Source organism: Chiloscyllium plagiosum, unplaced genomic scaffold (assembly GCF_037043375.1).
Source record: "Chiloscyllium plagiosum isolate Xiang-an unplaced genomic scaffold, Cpla_swu_hap1 HiC_scaffold_43, whole genome shotgun sequence".
Taxonomy (NCBI): Eukaryota; Metazoa; Chordata; class Chondrichthyes; order Orectolobiformes; family Hemiscylliidae; genus Chiloscyllium; species Chiloscyllium plagiosum.
In genome coordinates, this window is record NW_028270181.1 from 22906145 (window position 1) to 22933959 (window position 27815).

The 27815-nt window shown below is 43.5% G+C and overlaps 2 protein-coding genes and 1 long non-coding RNA gene across 3 annotated transcripts in view; 2 read left to right on the plus strand and 1 right to left on the minus strand.

The window, feature by feature from the left end:
- Positions 1-2173: 2173 nt before the first annotated feature.
- On the minus strand, positions 2174-10215 carry znf488 (zinc finger protein 488). The gene is made up of 3 exons (XM_043678798.2): positions 9991-10215; positions 8893-9124; positions 2174-4030 (listed from the first exon to the last, which is right to left on the minus strand). The coding sequence occupies exons 1-3, from the start codon at positions 10204-10206 to the stop codon at positions 2862-2864; spliced, it is 1617 nt and encodes a 538-aa protein (XP_043534733.2). The 5' UTR covers positions 10207-10215; the 3' UTR covers positions 2174-2861.
- Positions 3099-5480, plus strand: LOC148137453 (uncharacterized). The gene is made up of 2 exons (XR_015754288.1): positions 3099-3412; positions 3720-5480. It is a non-coding gene; the product is annotated as an uncharacterized LOC148137453 (long non-coding RNA).
- Positions 10216-16652: 6437 nt separating the features above from the next.
- Positions 16653-27815, plus strand: part of antxr1d (ANTXR cell adhesion molecule 1d) — a 114617-nt gene continuing 103454 nt past the window's right edge. Inside the window, exon 1 of the mRNA XM_043678795.2 lies at positions 16653-16946. Within this exon, the coding sequence (XP_043534730.1) occupies positions 16798-16946 (149 nt within the window). The 5' untranslated portion in view covers positions 16653-16797. The remainder of the gene's footprint in view (positions 16947-27815) is intronic.

Here is a 27815-nt window from a genome sequence, read left to right on the forward strand (position 1 = left end):
CTCGAAGGGATCGCAGGAAACTGCACTAACATTCTAAAATCGCCATTCGTGCCCACCACTTGGTTCTACATAGAAAACAGGAGCAGAATAGGCCATTCGGCCCTTTGAGCCTACTCTGCCATTCAATATGATGATGGCTGATCATCCAACGCAGTCCCACATTCTCCTCATACCCTGTGAACCTAATAGCTCCTTTTTGAAAACATTCAATACTGTTGGCCTCAACTTTGATCTGTGGCATTCCACACTCTCTGGATGAAGACATTTTTCCTCAAGTCAGTCCTAAATGGCCGACCCCATATCCTGAGCCTCAAACCTAAATACAAATTGCCTTGCTTCAGGAAACTAGTTTAGCCACGAGCTTGCTTCGCCTCACTGCCTTGATATTTCTCCTTCCTCACCAAGCTGATTTGCCTCAGATTAAGTTTTAGTTTACTTGGACTACACTTTAAACGGCAAAATCGCCGTCGTCCTACAAGACGGGAGTGAGGACTGCAGATGCTGAGATCAAAGTCGAAAAGTGTGGTGCTGGAAAAGCACAGTCGGTCAGGCAGCATCCGAGGAACAGGTGAATGTCCTACAAGACAGTAGCCTGCTCTCTCATTAGAGGGACAGGTGGTAGTCTAACCTGAAGTCACAAGCCTCGGGTTAGTTCAAAAGGTAGTAAACTGGCTTCAGGGCTGCTTCGGAATGCGAAAGTCGTATTATAAATGGCATTTAATGAATCTAGCCATTACTGCTTTCATCCATGAGATGTAACTTGTGATTGGGTGGAAGAAACAATGCATTTTTCTCCAGACAGGTGGATTTGTCTCTTCGGGGTATTTAGCTGTGGCAGGCTGCACCAATATTTATTGCCCATCCCTCAGCTGGAGAAGGTGGTGGTGAGCTGCCTTCCTGAACAGCTGTAGTCCTTGGGGTGTGGCATCAGAGCTGTCAGGGGACGGTTTCCAATGTGTTAACCCAGCCACAGACTATTTAGGTGGAAGCAATACGCAGGGCGCCGGGAGAATGGCAGTAAGACAAATACTCCAATGTAGGATAGTCTCCTTCCCTGCCACAGCAGTTTGGGGACCTGTGAGGTCAGTGGCTTGGAGTGGAGCTTGCACTGTTGGCCTTCCCATGTATCTGATACTTTTGTCCTTCTCGGTGGGAAACGGAGAGGAGCAGAAAGGATATCCTGGCAACTGGGACTTGATAAATCTCTCAACAAATATCACTCGAGTTTTCATTCAAATTGCTTTCCAAAACTCGGGATGTGATGTGAGCAGTGATCACAGTCAGAGTCTTTCAGTTTCAATAAAAGGAAGGTCTAAACCCTGAAGAAATGTCGTCATTTCTAGGATAAAACGTCCTTAACTATCTGTTGCCAAATTGATACTGTAACTTGTTCCAAGCAATTGACAGAACTGATTTAAAGTGCACTTGAGAATGTAACTTTTTTTAAAAAGTTTTGCGATTTACTTATGAAAGAAGTGAAACCTACGTGGTCATTCTAAAAAGACAACAGACCCAACAAACAGTCTGGGTCTTTTTCAATATATAATTTCAGTTACATTACACTGTAAACTTTTGCTATAAATTCTGTGTCTTACAGTCTTATTCTCCACAATCGTCTGATAAAGGAGCAGCACTCCGAAAACTAATGCTTTCAAATAAACCTGTTGGACTATAACCTGGTGTTGGGTGATTTTTTTTTTAACATTGACAAAACTGGCACCATTCACACACTACTTACTAAGAGACCTGTTCACCTTATAGGGGGTTCCTCCCAGTTCAGCCCCACGGAATGTAAAAAAAGAAGCAGCTAATGTGAAAGGACACTGTCAGCCAGTGTCACTGATTCGCCTGACATACAAACACCTGTAAAATAATCCTGAACAACAAGTAACTTAAGTTGAAGTGACACTTCCTCAACGATCACTCACTCTGTTCCCTCCCGCCTTTGACTTGATCTGAGTAACTGACAGAAAAAGTTTTGCATTTAACGAATATGCGGGCTTCTATTATTTGGGTTCATCCATCGTTCATTATTGTATGTCCTTTAGCTTCGGTTAACCCATCCTCAGCACCATAACTTCCTCTTCGCTAGTACCTGAAACAACATTGGCTCAAGCACCCCCCCCCCCCCCCCCCCCCCCAAATCTTTCTTCAACCGTGTCAGGACCAAGACATAGGCTGCAGGAAATAGACCGACTTTCAAGAGTGATTAGTTATGTGTTTATACGTCAATTTCAAAGCAATTACCAGGCTCTGTTCGAACACATGATCAGCCACACACTTAATAATTTCGAGGGCTGTTGTGCAAATTGATGACGTACAGTCAGTCTCCTTACTGTTGGGACGATATCAGACTGTGTAATTCAAGAGGGCAACCAGACTACAAGAATGAATGACACATAGTTGTAACAACTGGACTGCAGATACATACAGTATATTCTCAAAAGGAATCAACCAAACGACAAGAAATGGAAATTGAAGGTCGCTTTACCAGTTGCAGCGTCTATTGTCTTTACATGAAGTTCATAGTACTTAAAACAGAAATTATGACTGTACATAACCGTGTTCAAAATGGCTGTTCCGGGGGACTTTTGTAATAAATGCAGTTATTTCTAGATATTATTTTGAAAATGCAACTAGGATTACATTAGAAGTTCTTTGTATTCCAGATTCAGTTGCCCGCTCTAAATAAATCCAGTGTTTTGCAAGATTATTTTTGAAATTTAGACTGCTCGCTCGCCAGGTCTGAAACAGTCAGGCCCTCTGATCTGCTCTTGAACAGGGCCATGCCCCCAGCTTGTAAAGAAACTCTTGAGCACAGGGACGATAAACCTCGCTCTCTTAAGTTCCGAGTGCGGACCTCAGTTGTGCGATGTCATGTGCCTCGAGAGGTGATGGCGCTCCCTGAAGAACTCATTACAAATGGGACACGTCAGTTTGTCTTCCCTGCGCCTCTGGCTCAGGTAGTCGGTGGCGTATTCCTTTTTGTGGTGGGACCTCATATGAAACACCAGGTCGGAGGTCATCCGGAAGGAGGCGTTGCACTTGGCGCACCAGTTCTGAGCGGACACTGCGAAGGAGGTGTAGGACGGCGGCAGCAGGGTCAGAGAGGAGGTGGACTGTAGTTGAACTCCCACTGGCTTTGGCCACAGCTCGGTGCTGTATAGAAATGGGCTGTGTGTACTGACGCTGGTGTGCAGTATGTGGGAGCCACCAAGCTCAGCACTGAGGAGCTTGGATCCCAACAGACTGGTGTGGCCAGGGAGACCGTTGGAAGGGATCGAATCAGGGAAATCCCGAGAGCACTCGCTGGGAGAGTGAAGGGTGTGTGCTACCAGCATTGAAGGACCCAAGGCTGTCCTCCTGTGGGGTTGGCAAAACGCACTCTTCTGTTCTTCGCGGGCACTTGAAGGTAACACTGAAGAGAAGGCGCTCCCTGTGGAACTGAGAACCACGTCCGTTCTTAGACCGACCTTCCTGGTCAGATCAGAGTTGCTCTCTTTATCATTCCCCTCCGCTTTGTCAGCCCTAATCTTGTCTCTGAGCCTCCGCACCTCGGTGAAAGCACTGGTGTTATGCCCCGCCGAGTCCTTCTTCAACATGAACTTGTCTGAGTGAAGTCTCCAAACGGAGACCGCCAGGGCCGGGCGGACACTGGCGCCTTCTTTTGAAAGCTGCTCTCCCTGCTCACTGGCTAAATGGTTTGTCTTTTCCAACAGAACGGTTTTGCGGACTTTATTCTCCTCCCCTCCGTCTTGTTTCCGCTTGCTGGCGGCCGAGGGCCTGCTCTCGTCCTGGGCGCCAGGTTTGCGCTTCGAGTGCTCCAGATCGTGGGCGATCCTGTGGAAGTTGGTGACTCTATCCTCGATGACCCGCTCTGGCTCTTTCAGCAGAGAGCTCTGGGCAGCCCCCAGCGCCTGCAAGTCCCTCCAGGCCAGACCCTCTTTCCTTTTGCCACACAGGAAACGGACATGAGCCAAGTATGGATTCTCATATTTCAGTTCCTGATCGCAGTCCACGCACCTAAAGGCTAAAAGCAAGAAAACACAGTGAGCAACCTACCCCGACACGCGATCCACCAAAGTCAGAAAGCAAAGACAAATAAAGCTTTGTATTTATCAAAGAAAATCAACCTGTTTGGACAAGGAATTGTGATTTGATTTATTATTGTCATTTATGCTGCGTTACAGTAAAACAGATTGTGCTATCCAGACTAATCACGAGGCCGTCCGGGTTAGAACAGAATGCAGAATATAATGTTACAGCTACAGGGAAAGTGCAGAGGAAGATCAACTCTAATATAATGAATATAATGAATCCCTTCAGTGTGGAAACAGGCCATTCGGCCCAAAACGGCCACACCGACAACCCGTCCCCCTGCCCCCACCCGCTCGCTGCAACCCTGCACCTCTCATGGCTAATCCACCCAACCTACACATCCCTGGCCACTACGGGCAACTTAGCATGGCCAGTCCACCTAACCTCGGACTGGGGGAGGAAACGGAGCGCCCAAGGAAACCCGCGTAGACACGGGGAGAATGTGTAAAACTCCACACAGTCACCCGAGGCAAGAGTCTGTTCATAAGGCTGATAACAGCAGTGAAGGAGCTATTCTTGAATCTATTGGTACGTCTTTTCAAACGTTTGTACCTCCTGTCCGATAGAAGAGGGTGAGACTATAACCGGGGCTGGGGGGTAATTAGTTATGATGACTGCTTTCCCCAGGTAAAAGGAAGTATAGGTGGAGTCCGTGGAATGGAAGGCTGCAGTTCACAACTCTGTAATTTATTGCGATCTTGAGTAGACGAGTTGCCATACCAAGCTGCAATGCTATCTGTGGTGCATCTACAAATTGGTATTATCACTGGACTATTCTGGGAGACCTGAGTTCAAATTTCACCATATTCCGGGGATATGGTGAAATTTGAACGCGTTGAAAATCTCGAATTAAAAGTTGGCCATTGTTGTTTAAAAAAAAACTCATGGTTCACTGACCTTCTCCCTAAGGGAATAGGAGATCTGACCTACATGTGGTCCAGACCCACAGCAATGTGGATGACCCTTAACTATCTTCTGAAAATGACTAGCATGCCTCTCAACAAAGTCTCTGGGCACATGGACTGCAGCAGTTAAAGAAGGCAGCTCACCACCACCCCTTCAAGGGGCAAACTGGGGACGGGCAATAAATACTAGCCGATCCAGCGAGTTAAAGGAAAACACCGTTCTGGGGCAGAGGGACCCCGCAAATTCCAATCCTGAAGTAGGGACTGTCAAGTGCACAGCATAACTCCAGGCTTTCAATGATATAGTGCTTGCCATGACTTCAAAGCAATTTACTGCTCATTGAAGCATTGTCATTGTTGTAATGTAGGAGTGCAACAGCCGATCTGCAATCAGATGTTTGAAAATATATATTTTTCAATCGTTTTAATGAATTATTTTTGCTAATGAATAAATTTGCTCTGGGCACCTGGAATAAATTGGTCTGCTCTGTTTCAGGATTTGTTTTAAAGAATCCGAGGCATGGCGCTTTAATCTCTTACGCCATTTTAAAAAAAGAAATACTTTGGTCAATATAGAAACTGCACATTATAATGAACGGTGTTTTGTTGTTGTAATTCTAAATGAGAGCTGGCCCGAGGGACAATGTTCTTCTTAAACAAAACACATGCTGTGAACATTTCATGAGATAGTCTGGCCCAAGCATTGAACGAACGGGGTCATCCGAGCTGCATCACAAATCCGTTCGAAAATGGATCATTTGGAGGAGGCGCAGCATATTTCATTTTGCTTAACGAGCAGCCCGAACTTATGATGTCATCCAAAAAGTGGACCTTTCGGCAGTGCAGCACTCCCTCAGCAGTCCTCCGTGTTTCAGACGACATGGCCTGCTCTCGTCTCCTGGAGTGTGGGGGTCCTGAACGCATGACTTGCTAAAACGGAATCTGGGAAGACCTTGGGGTATAAGGCAATCATCCTGCAATCGTGAACTGCGATACCGCCGGCAGGAAGCGATCGCAAAGCATCGACCTGCGGATGGTTATGCACAGAAGGAGGCCGTTCGGCCTGTCGGATAGTGACATCTACCAGAGTAACTCAGATTGCGCCCTCCCCCACCCTTCCGTATCTCCGTCTATTTCCGTATTCTTGTCTATTTCCATGTACCCGTCTATTTCCGTATCCCTGTCTATTTCCATATCCCTGTCTATTTCCGTATCCATGTCTATTTCCATATACCCGTCTATTTCCATACCCCTATCTATTTCCATATCCCTGTCTATTTCCATATCCATGTCTATTTCCATATACCCGTCTATTTCCATTTTCTTGTCTATTTCCGTATCCATGTCTATTTCCATATCCCTCTCTATTTCCGTATCCCTCTCTGTTTCCGTATCCCTCTCTATTTCCATATCCCTGTCTATTTCCATATTCCTGTCTATTTCCGTATCCATGTCTATTTCCATATACCCGTCTATTTCCATATCCCTGTCTATTTCCGCATCCATGTCTATTTCCATATCCCTGTCTATTTCCATATTCCTGTCTATTTCCGTATCCCTGTCTGTTTCCGTATCCCTGTCTATTTCCGTATCCCTCTCTATTTCCGCATCCCTGTCTATTTCCATATCCATGTCTATTTCCATATACCCATCTATTTCCGTATCCATGTCTATTTCCATATACCCGTCTATTTCCACATCCCTGTCTATTTTCGTATCCCTCTCTATTTCCATATCCCTGTCTGTTTCCATATCCCTGGCTATTTCCATATTTCTCGCCCATTTTCAAATTCCTGCCTATTTCCATATCCCTGTTTATTTCCATTTCCCTGTCTACTTCTGTATTCCTGCCTATTTTCAAATCCCCGTCCATTTCCAAATCCCTGTCTAGTTTCATATCCCCATCTACTTCCGCATCCATCTTTCCAAATCTCTGTCTATTTCCGTATCCCTGTCTCTTCCTGAATTGTTTCAATTCTTATTTGAAAGCGCAGATTGTATCTATTCTAACGCACACGCAAGAGGACTGCGCGAGGGTGGACAGCTCCCTGGGCCCTGTGTTAAAATTCTGTGATTCAGTACATTTCACATTCTGCCCAGTCGCTTTCCCCGTGTCTTTCGCTGCATTTGCCAATCCTCTCCGACCGGTGCCCTTTCCCATTCCACTGGGAAAATGCTGATCATGTTATGTTAGAAGCTTATCTGATACTACAACCTGATTGCCTTACCTGGTGTGTCTAATAAAAACAAAAACTCGACGTTAATAACTATATAGTCTAAAAAATCTAACCCCAGATGTTTAACCCTAAACTAAACAGCTTGTACAATGAATGCAGAAACTGTGACAAACACGCAGTGACAGTATTGTTACGGATCCCGCCAAATAAACCATGAATAACATTGTCACTTTGCATAGATCTGCTCGCTTTTCCCTTTCCAATGTAGAATGTATATGCTATAGAGAAGTGATATTTAAATTAGGACTCTTATTGTGGTTGAGGATTTTCACAATTTCTGATTGTCTTTCTGAGCCGCAATGTTACCTCCTAACGCTATTTTGCAAGAGAAGAGTGGAACAAACGCTACTGGCTGAAACCAATATCGATACGAACGAGGGAACTGTCTCTGCAGCTCTTTGAAACCCCGTCCATATTTTATATGGTGAAAGTTACATGTTTCATATACTTTGAAAGACATTTCCTCGCAGGGATTGGATTCCGGCAGTCTGGTCAAATAAAACTGAAAACTGGTGGAAACATTTGTTTATCGTGTCCCCCAGGGTGACAGTATTGGAGATTGCCATCTGTTGAGGCTGTTAAGCCAGTGAGATCCTGACAAGGTTATGGTGCGCAGCAGAGTTACCCGAAGTGTCCGAACTCGGCCCTTCAACCCAATAGATTCTCGTTCCCCGGGGCTTTCCATTGTCCCATTAATGCCAACTTCGGCGATTTATTTGCTGCACCCACGTTCCCTGTCCACTCTGATCTTATCTGAGGCTGCCATTTGTAATTTATTTTCATTCATTCCTGGGAATTGGGCGTGCCTGGCTGGGTCAGCATTTATTGAGAAGGAAGGGGCGAGTTGCCTTCTTGAACTGCTGCAGTCTGCCAGCAGTTTGTTTGCGGGGTTAAGTCACCTACATCCTCTTTCTCAGGGTGCTCCTTCCAACACGCTGAGCTCACAGAATTAACACAGACGGAGATTATTCAACCCATCCAACCGCAATTTGCACAATACAGTTTTTTTTTTAACGACAACAGCTTCTTGCTGAGGAGTAGGGACAAAAGAAAACTTCGTTTCAGAGTCGCGAAGACTTTCAATGTGGAAGCTGGGGTATGATTCACCGAGCCACAGATCCCTCCTCACCCTGTCAACCCCAATATATCTCTTTGAAAGCGACCCTTTTAAAGGAGTGTGCGTTTGCAAATTTGATTCAATTTGATTTTACAAAGAAATACATCTCATCCTCAAAGAAATATAAACCGTTTATCGGCCTATAACTGATCACTGATTTTATTTATAGTTATCTTGCCCACTTTAAGCAATAATCGCGTGTATTTTTTACGTCAGAAAATTGCTGAAGAAACTCAGTAGGTCTGACAGCATCTATTGGAGACAGAACGATCCGAAACGTTAATTCTCCCCCCTCTCTCTCTCTCTCTCCACAGATACTGAGTTTCTCCAGCAATTTCCATTTTTATTTCAGATTCCCAGCAGCCTCGCTTCCTTGTTTTACTAACGCATCAGACAGGCTTAGACTCTTTCTGGGCGAATTTGGAAGCAAATTGCAAGTGCCCCTTGAGTCACCGGGTGAATCGTGCGAACGCGTTTGGTTTTGTTTTAATTTTGCGAGTCACGTTCTTGCTGCCCCGGACCTGTGGTTACTCACTGTTGGAGTCAGCTCGAGTTTTGATATCAGTGAATCCGAGGAGTGTGGATAGCTCGCTGTCATACCAGACAAACAGCTCCTCGTCTTTGTTGATCCTTCTAGTGGAGCGGTAATACAGCTGACCACTTTTCAGATAGGCTTCCAGGTTCTGTTCCTTCGTGTTGTTAGCCGCTTGGACGAGTTTCAACCAGGACACTCCATCCGTGGTACTGCTAATTGCTGTTGCATCTACCTATGAGACAAACGGCAATTTTGAAGGGAGGTCGACAGTACACTAACTTGCTCATATGGCATATGGAGACCTTTATTTAAAAAAAACCATTTGCCAGTTTTTTTGTAAAATAGTGAACTCAGTGCCAAATGCCATTTCTCGCACCCCTGTCTGCGATTTCACAATTTTACTTTCGAATGAGTATTGTTCATTATGGTCCTCACAAACGGTAAACGTTCTGCAGATTTTATCTTTCTCTAACAAAAATCCTCCTCAACTTATCCGTATAGAAGCTGCGAATTTATGGGGGGGGGGGGGGGGGGGGGTGGGGGGGGGGGGGTAGGGAGAGGGGCGGGAGGTGGTTGGATTTGGTGTGATAATTCCCTACGTGCCATGATGTGCCGGCTATGGAAAGTCTGAGTTATAACAGAAGGCTGGGAATATTTTCACTGGAGCATGCTGAGGGGATACCTTCCAGAAGGTCATAAAATAATGAGGGGTACAGATAGGGTTAATGGTAGTTGTCATTTCCCTAGATGGGAGATTTCAAGACTCGGGGGCACATTTTTAAGGTGAGAGAGATTTTAGAAAGACATGAGGGGCATTTTTATTTTACACAATGTGGAAGTAACTTCCCGAGGAAGTAGTGGATGTGGGCACAGTAACAGCGTTTAAAAGACATTTGGATGAGTAGATGCATAGGAAAGGTTTGGAGGGATGTGGGCCTGGAGCAGGCGGGTGGGACTAATTTAGTTTGGGATTGTGAACTGGCTGGACCGACGGCTCTGTTTCCGTGCGGTATGACTCTGTGACATGTACTCCCCGAGGTGTTTCTAAACACTACTTTCTAAGAGCGGCGTCTCTTCCTGGGTGAGAAGATTTCTTACCCTGAACACGTACGGGGCGCTTCTCCGATCTGAAGACTTCAACGCAATGAAAGCTACAGTGTCATAAAAGGTGTTCTGGAGGAGACACGGGCCAAAGATCGCGTCCTCGGGAATCTCCCGGGTAATGTGCACACTGGTTAATATGTCAGTGAAGAGATGGTGTAGAAATTTGTTGTCACCTGCCCATAGTCCCTTTGAGAAGGGGGTCAGTTCCATAATGCACACCTGCGATAGACAAGACGGGACAGAACAGTTACTCCATATCGCCAGTGAGTTAAAGCAGCAGTTTGATCGTCCCATGGATATTCTGTATGGATGCGAGGCGGGCGATACAATGCATGAGTAGAGAAAGCTCCACTTCGTTCTGAACTTAACAAACTTATCACACGAATACCGAAACATTGCGCCAGCTACTTTGTTTTAATACGGTGTAACTGATGATTCTTTGAAAAATCACTGAAGTTAATACTGATTATACCATTGATCCAAACGCAGGTTTCCGCCAACAACAGTTTGAGATCTGAGCTTCAACAAATCTATTGAAAAGTAAAATAACGCATGTTGCAAAGTCACGTCCTCTCATAGAATATTTCAATTCATAACCTGCAGTCAACATAATCTCAGACCATTCGGGAAAGCAGTGTTGGGAATTAAACTTGCGTTCAGAACGTTCTGGGATTCACAGAGATATAAGCATAAATACCTTACAAATTTTAATGCAACCTTCTCATAAGGCATGGGTAAGTGAACATATGCACATTCACATTGTACGTAATACAAATGTGTAATCCACCTCGTTTTTAAAGATGAACTAGGCTATCAATATGAGATTCCCCACTTTAATGACATTTTTGGCTATTAATGAGGGAAATAAAATACATTTATCACGCAACTGTTTGAAGAGGAAACATCTTGAGAACCTGCACAAAGATTGTTCCTGACATCGATTGCATGGACAGGCCATTTTGACCTCCCGGGGGCTAATAATACCAGCGGCTCACCCTGAGCGCTGGTGTATCGGTCCTTTCTCATCTCTTTTAGTGAGACTGCAGTCTCGATGATTTGGTCTAACCTTCCTTGACACGGCGGCGAAGCGATGTCGAAAATGTATGGCAATTCTGACCCACCCCTTATTCACCAAGCACTTTGCAAATATTTAATCAGGAGCTAAGTCCAGAGTTCAGCCCCAAGTTAATTGATGCGGAAACTAACCACTTGAATAATGAATAAGTCCTCCATTCAATGGAAAAGTAAGTTTATACACTTTACATTAATACAACCACGGAAAGACCATTTGGACAATTCAGATGAGCTTTGACATTTTTGTAGATTATCTTGGCTTTATGTTCAGTTAGAAGTCTATTGGAGTGTCTCTTTTGAACTATCTTCCCGCCTTTGCTGTCTGGCACTCAATGTAAAGTAACTTCTCAGACTCTTACTGAGTGGACTGACACTTGGAAGCACGGTACCGTATTTTACTGTTCATTCATCCCCCTCCTTCCCTTCCAGCTCATTCAAATCTGTCTTCGACCTCACAATACCAAAGTGACACCCGTGCAAAATCAATTTGACACGAAGACGCCAAGATCAACATAATTATCTTCAGCGCGCGGAAAGGGAATGCTTCAGACTGTTAGAAGCAATCTAAATATATACCCACACCCCCACCCCCTCAACTGACCAGCCACTCTTGGCAAAGACGACCAGGGCGAGTAAAACTTGCTGCTTACGCTGTAATGCATGAAGCTTCAGACGCGTAAAGTACGTGCACTGTTCTAACTGCCTGTGGTGATCTGATGGAAATTGTCAAACCGACTGGTCTAAATGCTCAATAAGTAGATGCAATTTGGGTGAATACATCTCCCCCCCCCCCCCCCCCCCTCCCCCACCACCCCCTCCCTTTCCATTGTGCATGAGAGGAAAGTCAAGGGACTGTTCATTTGAAGCGTATCAGCTCACTCACTGATCTTCCCATTGTCCGCCCATCTGTCTGCCAGTTAGCTCCGGCCTTTATCTTCGACCACCACTGCTAACATCATATTTAAACGTACCATTTCGTGCGTTATCAACAAACAAAATTAGCCACCGCCCGGATAGCTTAAAGCCGTTGCACAAATGTAACAGTTGCGGTTATAAATTATTTTAGAGCACCGTGCAAGGTTTTAACCCGTGGCTGGATGCTTAAACACTGCCAGAGAATTTTGTTTTGTCACCTCAGATTCTTGCACAAGATTAAGTAAACGAAGGTTAGGGACAGTAGCATGTGGCTTTCCATGAACACACATTACGGTCGTCATTGAAATGATTTGGGACGCTATCAGAATCTAGTCCATATCCTGGTATTCAGCACCGCGAAATGACAATGCGCAATCTATTAAAATGTGTACAGACAGTACGCATCTCGACACAGGCGCAAATCCGGCTTTCATTTACCAATGTGAGCCGCTGATTCCTCGGAATCGATCCCTTTCACTTTCGCCGGCAGGTCTCAGCTTCTGTGTGAGAGCAGCGATTCCTATTGATCCCGGAACTGAGAGTGACGCTGCCGAGCGTTTGGGTGGCAATGGTAGTTTATCCCGCTGCAAAGGAGATTTTCCTCTGGAAGATCATTTGCTCAGTGAAGAGTGACAAGCCATCCCAGGGCTCTTCCGCTTGCATGCACCCTCAATTGGCACGTTCATTGGTGGGTTATATGGAGCAATTCTCAGAATGAGTGCATGGGAGCGGACACTTGCAGTTCATTTGGAGCAGCGCTTAATGGCTTTCTACACAATACATAGATAAGAATAATTTGAATGGCTTTGACTAGAAAAGTTAGAGTTTCAAAAGCCATTGTAGGTATACCTGACCTAAAAATCAGAGAGAAAATATTATAATTTGTAACAAATTCGTACCTTTGTTATTGAACCTTTACCACCTTCTAACAGAGGTGCTTACACTCATGGTTAAAGGCTTAATAATTTTTAAACACAAAATTGGACGTAATAATGCAGGACCCGTTCCCAAAGTTGAGCTCTGCTATGTGTAAAGCCTATTATAAGGCCAAGTTAGAAATCGATTTTAAATAAATAGTGTTTGGTGTCTGGGTATAAGTTCCTATTTCGCACAAACTTCACTGCTGGGTAGGATGAATGGATTCTAGACCGCCCAGGTTCGGTTTTATACTTTCTTGGCAGATTATTTAACCTTCAGTCTATCAATGAAAGAAGAATTGGCGTCACAGATCTTTAATAAAGAGTGGAAACTGAAAGGAATTATCAACTTAAATTATTAGAAATCACAGCGGTTGACACATCAGATAGGCTTGGACTCTATCCTACTGCATACGTTGTAGAGAAATGAGTAATTTTGCACAGATTTAAGTAAAACAATGATAAATGGTGGTGATGGGTTGTTTCTTAAACGTCGACATCATTGTGTTAGCTCCTTGTTTGTTATTTATGCGCTGAACAACGGAGGTAATGCATTATTTATAAATAATACTAGCAGTTTTCCATGGAAAAAAAACTCTTTTAATTCCCTTAACACGAATCGTACAACAATAACGGGAGTATTTTTCTCACGCAACATTTATTTTTGATTCAGGAGATTATAAGGTTGTAAAAATAAAAGTTTGTCGCACAATGTGCTGCGCTAATTAGATTATTTTTGGGGATGGGGGGGGGGAAGCTGCTTGATTTCTGAACCTTAATTTACAAATAAATACTGTAGGAACGTTTGTACCATGAAGCTTAGTGTAAGTCGTCTTACACAGTCGGAGGTATCTGTTTTCTTCTTGAATCAAAACAAAACAAAGACAAATGAAGCTTAAGCAGCAACTCAGTTTGATGTTGGGCTGTGAAAATATTTAGTGGCTCTAAGACAAATCTCCCCCGCAGCCCTTGGCATAAACAGCGAACTCCGAGAAACTGCCGGTCAAATTTATCACAATACGGGTCAAATCAATAATGTTCATGGATTGCCATCTTACCCCTTTAGAAGGGATTTATAAAATCCTATAAAGTACCCTTTTCTTAACCCAACTCCCTTGGAAATAAAATGTGACCATGCGCTTTCTGCTAAATCAAAAAATAAACGAATCTCCGCACAGCTTTTAAAATTCGTTGAAATCTTAATTAGATTTGAAATCTTATAGGCGTCCAAATAAATTATTGTGATGCTGTTGGAGATTAGAATTAAAATGATGTTTCAATTAATCCTTTCCTGGGAAGCGGACTTCATTCTATCGAAAGCGAACCTAAACCTGTTCCATTTAGTTGCGAAATATTCAAACTGGGGAAGGAGGGAGCGCTGTTGGCCGAGTGTAGAAATCGATCCTTACAAGGGAGCTTGGTAATACGGTTACATAAAAAAAAACTTCTCTAATGGTCAAGAACCTTGTCACAATCAAATGATGCTAAAGATTCAAGTAGCAGCATCATTTTGGAAAAATGTCGGTCCAAATAAAGGCGTGTCAATGCTTGTCAGAAAATTCCTATGAGCATCTTTGACAACTGAAATAGCCAACCCTCTTCCCGATTAACGTTCACGTTGTTTAGTGGCCCCCCGCTACTGAACGCAGATCACCCGTTAATTTTGACAGAACCCAATGTTTCTGGATTGTTGGAGTTTATTTGTCTCATTTTCAACGGAAAACTGGCAATATTCAGTGTGGCTATGCAGGTGAAATTGAACTGTGCAGCATCCGGTAACAATTCAGTCCAGCAGATTCCTTATAGAAACCAGACCACTCTTATTGCATGAATTTGTACATCATTCGAAATTAACAAGTTTGCTTACAAAATGCATCAAATTTAAACACAGTCTTTCAACTCACGATATTTTTTCAATTTCAAGTCTGGCCAAGTGCGAATTTCGAAGCCGCTTTGTCCATTCATAAAGGGTCACTGAAGTGAATTTATTTTCTTTAAGTTTGATGTTATCACCGATAGTTGCAAACTATTGTTACATTTTACTACTATAAATTCAAAATATAGCCCGCATTCCATACAGATCCCCCATACGAGAAAGTATCCGAGGCACTGAACAGGACAGGGTCCAATCGAAGCCTGAAATTAAACAAACCACCGTTTAATATACTTGTTATCAAAATAATTCTCACATTTAATTGATACTTGCGGTTTTAAATTTTGATTCAAGTTAGTTCTACGTTGCAAAATAACATTTTGAAAACGATCGAGGCGATCGAGAGACGTCATAGTTTACAGAAGGCGTTAATTAATTGTGGAGTTTATCTTTGTAGAGAGAAATACTTTTTTTTAGAAAAGCGCTTATTTCGTTTCGACTGGCTCAATTTGCTGCAGATCTACTGTCGCGTTTCAAGGGCTGGCGTCAACATTTCAAAAATCTCGCTTTATTTCTATGGCCGTAAGTAATCGTAGCGATTGATATAATTCCGTTCATAAGAGGCATCTCAAGATGCCCTGGGAAATGCTTGGCCTGGAAAATATTCTGAAAGTCAAACCCGCTCACAGCACTTGAGGTCAAATGTAAATAGGAATGGATCATCAAGAGCCACAGCCAGCGGAAAATGGTTTTTTAAAAACATTCGAGTGTGGGTAAACCGTGCCAGATTGTTGCAAAGATACCTGACTTGTATTGGATTTAAACGGATAGAATAATGCTACATTATGATAACGTTTAGATTGTATGTCTCAAGCGCCCTCTTTCTAAGGAGCGCGTATTGCATGATATTCTGAGATTAGGCAAACTACCTCATCTTTAACCCTCCAGCTCTCAGCATTCTGCCTCTCGTTTAGTCTTGAAAATACAGTTCGGAAGACTTTTTTTTGGATAAACAAAAGATTTTGGTCAATTTAACTATTAAAATCACTGCATGTTTCTCGTCGAAAAAATGTAATTACGCCTTTCATTGAAGTCATTTGCCAATTTTGTAGAAATATGAATTCAAAATTAAGAAAGTGGGGTGGGGAGTTGTCGTTGGAGGCAGGACTAATGCTGACCATAAGGTTGCAAGTGACAAGAGACTCAGGCCATTGCGAGAAGATTGCTGTTTGTCTGACCATTGAAGGCGCATTATGGATTGATTCTATAGAACAATGTAAGACAAGAGTAGACCATTCAGCCCATCGTGACAGCACTTGCTTGAAATAAGCCATAGAATTCGTCCCAAATCTTTCTCTTTTGCCCCTAAAACCTTGCAAGGTTTTCCTCTCTCTGTGTTTACCCAAATCCCTTCTCAGAATTACAAAGCGATATGTTTTCAGGACTGTGTAGAGCGATGCATTACCCATCATGTGAGCTTCTGGTGAATTATTTGCATTTGTCATTGACCAAAAGAGCTATCCAAATAATGCCTATCCTTTCCTTGTAGTCCTGTTTAAACAAGTGTTCCCCAAGTATTTACCCAGTTTTGAGGATTATTAAGGAATTAGCCTGCAGCACCCTTTCGCACATTGCTTGTGGTTTATCTGTTGCAACAGCTTCTGCAGAAGTATTGCACTCAGTGCTTCTTGTCAGCCCCTCTTTTCCTTCTCTCACGGTTGAAATTCGCTTACTGGTGCTGGAAATTGGATGCGAGGGATTTATAAGGGCTGGTTAAATTGTAGTCCCAGCCTCCGCACTGACTGTGTGGCGAGGGGGGTCAGGAAGCCTCAGTCTGCACTGGAGAGGACATGCTGGAGAGTTGCTGCTCACTCACTCCAGCCTTGGGAGGGAATCATTTGCCTGGTTTTGCCGGGGAGCAGTAGAAGAGGAAGAGGGAGAAAGTTGGATCAGTTATTTCCACTCCAGCGGCGTTCTCATTCCCTGCCTTAAAGATCGAATGAGTATTTTGCCCCGAGAAAAATGGCGAGCTTTGCAAGCGGCGTTTGCAGAGCTTTGTTGCTCCTCGGCGTCTTCTTCTGCTCATTCACTTTTGGCCAAGTGAGAGAGGACAAAGACCACGACAAGGCATCCTGTCACGGAGCTTTCGACCTGTACTTTATTTTAGATAAGTAAGTGGGGATCCATAATACTGGAGCTCTTTTATTTACTCTTTGCTGAACTCTTCGTGTATCTGTGTCTATTTTGGGGTTGGGGGTGGGAGGAGGAGGAAGGGGATGGTCTTTTTTATCCTTTTGAAATGAAAACTGAGTGGACTCAGCCAAAACAAAACCCCCACATAAAGGAACGAATACAAAAGATTGCATTTGTATTTCCCCTTGTTCGCTTCGGAGGTTGCAAGTCAAAGAAATGTAGAGATTTCGAACAAAAGTGTGCGTGTTTTTGCGTATGTTTATTTCTCTCCCCATCGCACCGCAACCTTTATCTTTATTCTGCAGAGTATTCCCCCCTCCCCCCCCGCTCTGCTGCCGCCGATCACACGGACGCGGCGGCTCTGGGAAGGCAGCGACCGCCCGCGCGCCTTTTGTCCCCTCGGCCCCGCTCCCTCTCCCGCTCCCCCCCCCCCCCCCCCCCCAACTGCCCGTGCGCGCCGCCCGCGGCTCGAGACCGATCCGGCCCCTGTTTGAAAGGCGGCTCGCGCCGCAGACGTTGGCCGGGAGGGGGCGGGGCGGGATACACGCACCCCCTAGAGAAGGTCACGTGACAAGGTTAGGCTTTCCAGCCAGCCAGAGGGTGGGTGTCACTGGCACTGCACTGGATCCATCTAACCAGAGGGTGGGTGTCACTGGCACTGCACTGGATTCACCCAACCAGAGGGTGGGTGTGTCTGGTACTGCATTGGATCCACCTAACAAGAGGGTGGGTGTGATTGGCACTGCACTGGATTCACCCAACCAGAGGGTGGGTGTGTCTGGTACTGCACTGGATCCACCTAACAAGAGGGTGGGTGTGATTGGCACTGCACTGGATTCACCCAACCAGAGGGTGGGTGTGACTGGCACTGCACTGGATCCATCTAATCAGGGAGTGGGTGTGACTGGCAATGCATTATATCCACCCAACCAGAGGGTGGGTGTGACTGGTACTGCACTGGATCCATTTAACCAGAAGGTGGGGGTGACTAGCACTGCACTGGATACACCAGGTAGAGGATGGGTAACTGGCACTGCAAGTGGATCCCATCAGTCAGAAGGTAGGGTTGACTGGCACTATACCAGATCGCTTTGTCCAGGGTGTAGGGGTGACTGTCACTGTAGTGGATCCTCCCAGCCAGAGGATGGGAGATTCAGGGATTACAAATTTGTACACCCTTCCTGTGGTTGAGATAATGATATTGGGTTCAAATATTCCATGGGAAAGTTTTGCTGACACTGAGTGAGGTACATAACCTGGTGGATGGAATGTAATGACACTGAGTGAGATACAACCAGCCAGTGATTGAGAAATATTAGCACTCGGCTGAATACACCTAGTCAATAGACAAGGGAAACTGGAATTGATTTGGGTACACCCAGCAAGTAGGTCAGAGATCCTGACACTACGCTAGATACATCTAGCCAGTTCATGAATGATAACGGTACTGGGCTGGTTGCACCCAAACTGGTGGATGAGGGAGGTAAAAACAATGACTGCAGATGCTGGAAACCAGATTCTGGATTAGTGGTGCTGGAAGAGCACAGCAGTTCAGGCAGCATCCAAGGAGCAGCGAAATCGACGTTTCGGGCAAAAGCCCTTTATCAGGAATAAAGCTACTGGCACTGAGTGTAAAACCCCAAGGAGCAAATAAGCAATGAGAAATCCTTTACGTGAGTAACAGACTCTGATATTGAATCTGAGCATGAGAAACACTGAATGGGGCATGGAATGAGTGGCATATTGGCTCTGAATAAGTAGAATTCCTCTGGGCACTGATTAAGGAAAATGTTCTGAGCAAGAGAAACACTTGATAAAAGAGGTGTGAGTGAAACATTCTGTCGCTGAATGAGAAAGGTTATCATTGAGTGACACAACCCTGTGATGAGTGGGAAATGTAGTATTGTTGCTAGATTAGTAATGCACATCCACCACAGCAAATGACGAAATTTAAATTCAATAAAAATCTGGAATTAAAAGTATACTGATCAGAATGAAACCATTATTAATACTTGTTAAAAAAAAATCTGGTTCAATAATGTACTTTAGGAAATTAAATCTGCTGTCCATGCCTGGTCTGGCCTACTCGTGCCTCCAGACCCACAGCAACATAGTTGACTCTTAACTGCCGACAGGGTAATTGGGTAACAAATGATGGCCAAGCCAGCAACATTCCACCTTAAAATAAAATGTAGTATTGCTGAGTAATGGGGATACTGCTAGAGGGGGAGAGTGATTCTGACTGAGAAAAACTGTGTAAGATAGGCACTGCCAATGAAAAGAAAGGGATTTGAATTGTCATGGTTCCTCTATCTCAGAAATATATCAAAGTGTTTCAAATACTTATATTTACTATGGAATTCAGTTGCTGTTCTTAGATAGAAAATGCAGAAAAGGAAATTAATGAATTAGCTGGTTATTTTTCTGGCAACAGTGGTGGAAGAAGGCATATTCAGGATGTCTAGAATCTTAGCAAGGGACTTCAACATCCTTCGGAATCTCTAGACTGAACCTCAGCTAAAAGCATCTTTTATGCTTCAGATAATTAATAATCTCTCAACATTGCCCTACTACACCAGCCCAAGATTTTGTAACTGGATTTCCTAGAGTAATTTCAGACAAGTAGCATTTTGACTGGAGTTGGGAGGCAGGCTGACATTGATATTGGCTGAAGCACACTGAGATTGAGTGGGTAAGAGTGAGAACCTGGAGTTGGTAATGCGACAGACACCTGGACTCACTACCTCTCACCCACTGGATGTAATCAACCTAATATCTCACCCACAACTGGTGGCAATGGGTGAATGAAAATGAATATGGTAGTGACATTCAAAAAGAGGAAATAATGATGTATGGGAGAGATGCTTTGGCACTAGTACTGGGAAGAGAGAGATTCATATGGCACTAATAGAATAAAACTGCTACTGCATAAGACAGATTATGCAACATGGTACTGAGTAAGAGGGATACCAACACAGTAAGTGATTAAGGAATGAAAATGAGATGCTGAAAAACTCTAATCAGCCTGCTTTATCACCACAATGTCAAAGTTAAATGTTGAAAAGTCAGAAGTTCTTCCAAATAAAACTTCACATATTTTAAATTTTGAAGTGGAAATTTGCTGAACTATGTGATTGGGCAAAAGAAATCAAAATATCCCAACCATAGATACCTGAAATGAAGTAAAATTTCTAGAAATGCACAGTGCTTGATCAGGTTAATATTGATGAAACACTTATCTGATTTTTGTATTTCTGAACTTAACCAATTTACTACATATTTCCAAAGTTTTTGTTTTGTTATTGTTTGTGTCAGATCATTCGGGAGAATATGGGAGAATTAACGTCAGCTTTTTAAAAGTTCTTGCCTGCATATGTAGCAGTTTACAATTCCTTCGAGAAAATAAGTTGAGTTCAGCAAAGGAGTATGAGAACCCAACCATTTTTAGCCTGTGTTTCTTGGAAACTGCATATAAACCAGGCAGCACAAAGAAAGGATTCACTGAGCTCATATCCTTTCTCCTCTCCCAGGGCATTCTGTTTAGCAATATCCTATTTAGCTGGCAGATAGATGGGAAAAATGAAATGTTTAAAACCTGAGAATTTAGATACTTTGCTTTTAAATGTTCAAATTAATTTTTAAAAGTGAATTGATAATTAATTAATGGAGTAACTAATCATAACATTTCCAGACTTCTTAATTTTTGAAGCAGTGTTTTATTGCTTGCAACATGTCTGAAATATTTCTGGCACTAAGCCTGCCTCTTGACTAACTCTGGAAGGAGACTGGTGGTGATTTCCCGACCACAGTGGCCAGTGAGTTACACATGGTTCCCACCAGTTCCATTTGTCTTCAAATGGCAATGTCTTAACCTGCCATTTTGAAGACCAGTATCATCAAGGAATGGATATGGATTTCAGACTCCCATTTTCCCAGGATACCTTCAGTGAGGTGAGGTACACTAAGAATTGCATGCTAGTGAATATCATTGCAATGCTGGATTCCAGGCCACAGGCCAGAGAAACAGCTGGGACTCCCCAAAAGTTTCAAGTGCAGTACTCTTAAATGGATGTGAGGGAAACATGACATGGATTGGTTGGGGACGGGATTTGTACTGTCCTCCCTTATATTCATCAGCACTTTTTAAATGATTGATCACCTTGATTCTCCTATTCTAGTAAGTGTAGTCCAATTATTAAGCATTAGAAAAGTAAATATTGATAGGAATGTTACCAAGGATTTTTCATTCATTCTTAAAAAGAAATGTGTGACTTGACCCAATGAAATGTGGCTCTGTGTAGTTTGAATATATGTATTTCTCCAGACAGGCATGAATGAGCTGTCCTTCCCTTAGCATCGCCTTTCAGAAATAGGAATAATCATCTTGTGCCCTCAATTATATGCCATACAGTGTGATCATCCATTTACCTTTAAGATTATCTTCAAAACTCAACTTCTGGATTAAAGTCAGTGTCCATCATTTTCTTGCAATTCTGTGAAATGCCTGCTTTGTTTTTCTGTAAAGCAAGTTATAGTGTCACAGAGTCATAGAGATGTACAGCACAGAAACAGACTCTTCGGTCCAACTCATCCATGCCGCCCAGAAATTCCAACCTCATCTAGTCCCACCTGCCAGCACCCGGCCCATATCCCTCATAACCCTTTTTACTTAGATACCCAGATGCCTCTTAAATGTTGCAATTGTACCAGCCTCCACCACTTCCTGTGGCAGCTCATTTCATACATGTACCACCCTTTGTGTGAAAAAGTTACCTCTTAGGTCCCTTTTATGTTTTTCCCCTCTCACCCTAAACCTATGCCCCCTAGTTCTGGACTCCCCCACCCCAGAGTAAAGACTTTGTCTATTTATCCTATCCATGCCCCTCATGATTTTATACATCTCTATAAGGTCATCCCTCAGCCTCCAATGCTCCAGGAAAAACAGCCCCAGCCTATTCAACCTCTCCCGATAGCTCAAATTCTCCAACCATGGCAACATCCTTGTCAATCTTTTCTGAACCCTTTCAAGTTTCACAACATCCTTCCGATAGGATGGATGTTGTGAAATTGCACGCAATTTTCCAAAAGTTGCCTAACCAATGTCCTGTAGAGCCACAACATGACCTCTCAACTCCTGTACTCAATATTCTGACCAGTAAAGGAAACATACCAAATGCCTTCTTCACTATCCTATCTACCTGCAACTCTACTTTCAAGGAACTATGAACCTGCATTCCAAGGTCTCTTTGTTCAGCCACACTCTCTAGGATCTTACCATTAAGTGTATAAATCCTGCTATGATTTGCTTTCCCAAAACGCAGCACCTCGCATTTATCTAAACTAAATTCCATCTACCACTTCTCAGCCCATTGGCCCATCTGATCAAGATCCCATAGTAATCTGAGGTAACCTTCTTTGCTGTCCACTACACCTCCATTTTTTGGTGTCATCTGCAAACTTACTAACTATACTTCTTAATCTCACAACCAAATCATTTATATAAATAATGAAAAGTAGTGGACCTAGCACCGATCCTTGTGGCATGCCACTGGTCACAGGCCTCCAGTCTGAAAAACAACCCTTCACCACCACCCTGTCTTCTACCTTTAAGCCAGTTCTGTATCCAAATGGCTAGTTCTCCCTGTATTCCATGAGATCTAACCTTGCTAACCAGTCTCCCATGGGGAACCTTGTCGAATGCCTTACTGAAGTCCATATAGATCACATCTACCACTCTGCCCTCATCAATCTTCTTTGTTACTTCTTCAAATTTCAAGGTGGAGGAGTTGTAATTAGCCTTAGTGCACCTGGGATAAGGAGGGCAAATAAATCAGCAAGAGTTGTTATTGCTTCTGGTCATAAACTACTAATCACAATGAAAATGTAAATTTCTGCAGTTACCACAGCAAAGAAAGGGAAACCTATGGAAACTCTGAGGAACTCTGAACGTGGGGAGAGGAGAAGGTTAAACTTATATGCAATGGCTCCTTATGGCAATTTATCTACTCATTACCCACCGTTTTAAAGAAATAAACCAATTAACCAAATTAAACCAAATTAGAATTGACAGCCCCCAGGTAGGCACTGTAACACAAATAAGAAATTCCAAAGGAAACTTACAGTTTTAAATTAATAACATTTCTGGTGAATGATGATGTGCCTCAGACCCTACGGTGCCCAATGGTCATAAGAGGCCTGAAGCATAGAGGCGAACACTGCACACACCCTCTCCAAGGACACCCATGTATGGAATAACTGAAAAGCAAACTGTCAGGTGTAACAACCCACTCACTGACCAACTGCCTGAGATGTTGATGGACATAGGGCAAGGCCCAGGAATAGACCAATGAAGAAGTCTTCCGATCTGCCAGCCATTCTGCATATTAGCTGCCAAAGGTCAGGACCATGCAACCAAGCATTTAAATAAAACCCGGTACAATTTATATGTATAAAACCAAGACATGCAGATGCTGGAAATCTGGAGCAAAGAAAAAATTGCTGGAGAATCTCAGCTATCTGGAGAGAAGGAGGAGTCAACATTTCAGGTCCCAGTGATCCTTCTTCCGAACACTGCTGTATTTACACACATGCTGCCAAACCTGCTGAGTTTCTTCAGCAATTATGCTTTGTGTTTGCTTGTTCCATAGAATCCTCAAGGCATCAAAAATTACAGTCTGATATTAAATAAGGACCAATTGACCAAATTAAGCAAAACATTAGAATTGACATTGGAAAGGACATTGTAACAAAAGCCAAAGTTGCAAAAGAAACTTACAGATTTCAAAGAAAATGTTATTTTGATATGTATGATGCTTGCCACACCACAAATGTTGCCCACCAATCATTGTACCTAATTGTATTAGCAGACACCACATGTTTGCTTTCAAAGGCCAACTCAGTGATGATAAAGAGAAGCAGACAGTCAGATGCAATGACCACCCCCACTGCTCCCTCTCTGGACTGGTTTTGATGACCAATTTGGGCAGGTACAGGAGCAGATCTATGAGTTAATCCCCTCAAATGTTCTGCTGCTTTCTGTACTATGTGCCCAAAGATCAGTACTGTGGGGCTGAAGTGCAAATATTTAGTGAAAACTCCTTAAGTAACATGAAAGAGGCTGTAGCCCAGTACATTTTATATACCCAAGGTCCAGGGATTCCTCGAGGCCACAAAAAGTTCAGGTGGCCTGGGAGATACTCATTGTCAATGGCTACGACTGTTGATGGCAAGTTGTATGGAGCACCAGAATGTTGATATTGGTTTTAGAAACTGTTCTTGATCCTTCAGATAGTGGAATCTACATAGGCACATTCACAAAGTTTAAGCCTATATGTTTCATTTCGTACTTAATGTGTTTTGCCAATTCTACAACTCTATGCATGAACCTTCTCTCCATGCAGCATGACATCTCAAATGGTACAGCGTTTCAACCTGGTTCATAGTTTGGTCACATCCAGTGCATAAATCTCTAGCTGTTCAGTTTCTTCAATCACAAGGGGTCCATGATCCTGAACCTTGGGTGCGTGCAACGCTGTCTAAAGCTGCTAGTAGCAGTAATGACATGTTGGTCTGTGAATGGCCAGCAGTGTTTGCTCACTAGGACATGCAGTGAGCAGGATGCCTACATCAGAGCACCTCATTCCTAGGTAAGGACCAATGACAGTCACTTAAGAGCCTGAATGACATTTGATTCTATTTGGCCTCTCCCATCAAAATGATTGACCATTAGTGAGCCTGTAGATTAAAAGAAGCAAAAATGGCCCTTAGTAAAGTGATATGTTCTTCTTGTCGGATGTGGGAGTTTAGGGAGAGTTTACGGGTTACTGACGATTATATCTGCGATAAATGCCATTGGTTGGGAATCCTATCAGATTGAATGGATCAGTTGGAGAGGAACTTAGAGGCAATGAGGAATTTATAAGAGCAAGGGGATGTGACGGATGGCAGTTATAGGAAGGGTGAAAGTCTCAGGTTCAGTCACATAGATGGGTTAACTCCAGGAAAGGGAAGAAAAGTAGGCAGGTAGTGCAGGAGTCTTCTGTGGCTCTCCCCATTTCAAGCAAGTATGCTCTTTTGGAAAATGTAGAGTGATGGATACTCGGGGTAAGTAGCACAAACAGCCAAGTTTTTGATATTGAGAGTGGCTCTAATGTAATGAGAGGTACATTGAGTTCCAAATGATCGATTGTGTGGGGCAACTCTCTAGTCCAAGGTTCAGACAGACGTTTCTGTGGCCAGCAGCGAAAAATCAGAATGGTGTGTGGCCTCCCTGGTGCTAGGATCAAGGATGTCTCAGAGAGGGTGCAGAATGTTCTCAAGGGGGAGAGGGGCCAGCAGGAGGTCATTGTCCACATTGAAACCTTCGACATAGGAAGGGAAAAGGTTGAGATTCTGAAGGGAGATTACAGAGAGTTAGGCAGGAATTTAAAAAGGAGGTCCTCGAGAGTAGCAATGTCTGGATTACTCCTGGTGCTATGAGCTAGTGAGGGCAGGAATAGGGCAGATGAATGCATGGCTGAGGAGCTGGTGTATGGGAGAAGGATCATTGGAGGCTGTTTTGGGGTAGAAGTGACCTGTACAAGAAGGATGGATTACACTTAAATTGGAAGGGGAGTAATATATTGGCAGGGAGATTTGCTAGAGCTGCCCGGGAGGATTTAAACTAGTAAGATGGGGGGGAGACCCAGGGAGATAGTGAGAAAAGATTTAAAATTGAAACTGGTACAGTTGAGAACAAACGTGAGTCAAACAGTCAGGGCAGGCAGGAACAATGCAGAGAACAAGGTAGGACTGATAAATTAAACTGCATTTATTTCAATGCAAGGGGCCTAACAGGGAAGGCAGATGAACTCAGGGCATGGTTAGGAACATGGGACTGGGGTATCACAGCAATTACAGAAACGTGGCTCAGGGATGGACAGGACTGGCAGCTTAATGTTCCAGGATACAAATGCTACAGGAAGGACAGAAAGGGAGGCAAAAGAGGAGGGGGAGTGGCGTTTTTGATAAGGGATAGCATTACAACTTACTTAGGGAGGATATTCCCAGTAATACATCCAGGGAAGTTATTTGGGTGGAAATGAGAAATAAGAAAGGGATGATCACCTTATTGGGATTCTATTATAGACCCCCTAACAGTCAGAGGGAAATTGAGAAACAAATTTGTAAGGAGATCTCAGTTATCTAAGAATAATAGGATGGTTATGGTAGGGGACTTTAACTTTCTAAACATAGACTGGGACTGCCATAGTGTTAAAGGTTTAGATGGAGAGGAATTTGTTAAGTGTGTACAAGACAATTTTCTGATTCAGTATGTGGATGTACCTACTAGAGAAGGTGCAAAACTTGACCTACTCTTGGGAAATAAGGCAGGGCAGGTGACTGAGGTGTCAGTGGGGGAGCACTTTGGGGCCAGTGACCATAATTCTATTAGATTTAAAATAATGTTAGAAAAGGATAGATCAGGTCTAAAAGTTGAAGTTCTACATTGGAGGAAGGTTAATTTCAACAGTATTAGGCAAGAACTTTCGAAAGCTGATTGGAGGCAGATGTTCACAGGTAAAGGGATGGCTGGAAAATAGGAAGCCTTCAGAAGTGAGATAACGAGAGTCCAGAGACAGTATATTCCTGTTAGGATGAAAGGAAAGGCTGGTAGTTAAAGGGAATGCTGGATGACTAAAGAAATTGAGGGTTTGGTTAAGAAAAAGAAGGAAGTGTTTGTCAGGTTAGATCAAGTGAATCTTTAGAAGAGTATAAAGGCAGTAGGAGTATACTTAAGAGAGAAATCAGGATGGCAAAAAGGGGACATGTGATAGCTTTGGCAAATAGAGTTAAGGAGAATCCAAAGGGGTTTTACAAATACACTAAGGACAAAAGGGTAACTAGGGAGAGAATCAAAGATCAGCAAGGCAGCCTTTGTGTGGAGCAGCAGGAGATGGGGAAGATGCTAAACAAGTATTTTGCATCAGTTTTTACTGTGGAAAAGGACATGGAAGATGTAGAATGTAGGGAAATAGATGGTGACATCTTGAAAAATGTCCATATTACAGAGGAAGAAGTGCTGGATGTCTTAAAATGCATAAAAGTGGATAAATCCCCAGGATCTGTTCAGGTGTATCCTAGAACTCTGTGGGAAGCTAGGGAAGTGACTGCTGTGCCTCTTACTGAGATATTTGTATCATCGATAGTCACAGATGAGGTGCTGGAAGACTGGAGGTTGGCTAACGTGGTGCCACTGTTTAAAATGGGTGGTAAGGACAAGCCAGGGAACTATAGACCAGTGAGCCTGACATCAGTGATGGGCAAGTTGTTGGAGGGAATGTTGAGGGACAGGATGTACATGTATTTGGAAAGGCAAGGGATAGTCAACATGGCTTTATGCATGGGAAATCATGTCTCACAAACTTGATTGGGTTTTTTGAAGAAGTAACAAAGAGGATTGATGAGGGCAGAGTGGTAGATGTGATCTATATGGACTTCAGTAAGGCGTTTGACAAGGTTCCCCATGGGAGACTAGTGAGCAAGGTTCGATCTCATGGAATACAGGGAGAACTAGCCATATGGATACAAAACTGGCTCAAAGGTAGAAGTCAGAGGGTGGTGGTGGAGGGTTGTTTTTCAGACTGGAGGCCTGTGACCAGTGAAGTGCCAAAAGGATCGGTGCTGGGTCCACTATTTTTCATCATTTATGTAAATGATTTGGATGTGAGCATAAGAGGTTTGGTTAGTAAGTTTGCTGATGACACCAAAATTGGAGGTGTAGTGGACAGCGAAGAAGGTTACCTCAGATTACTATAGGATCTTGACCAGAATGGCCAGTGGGCTGAGAAGTGGCAGATGGAGTTTAA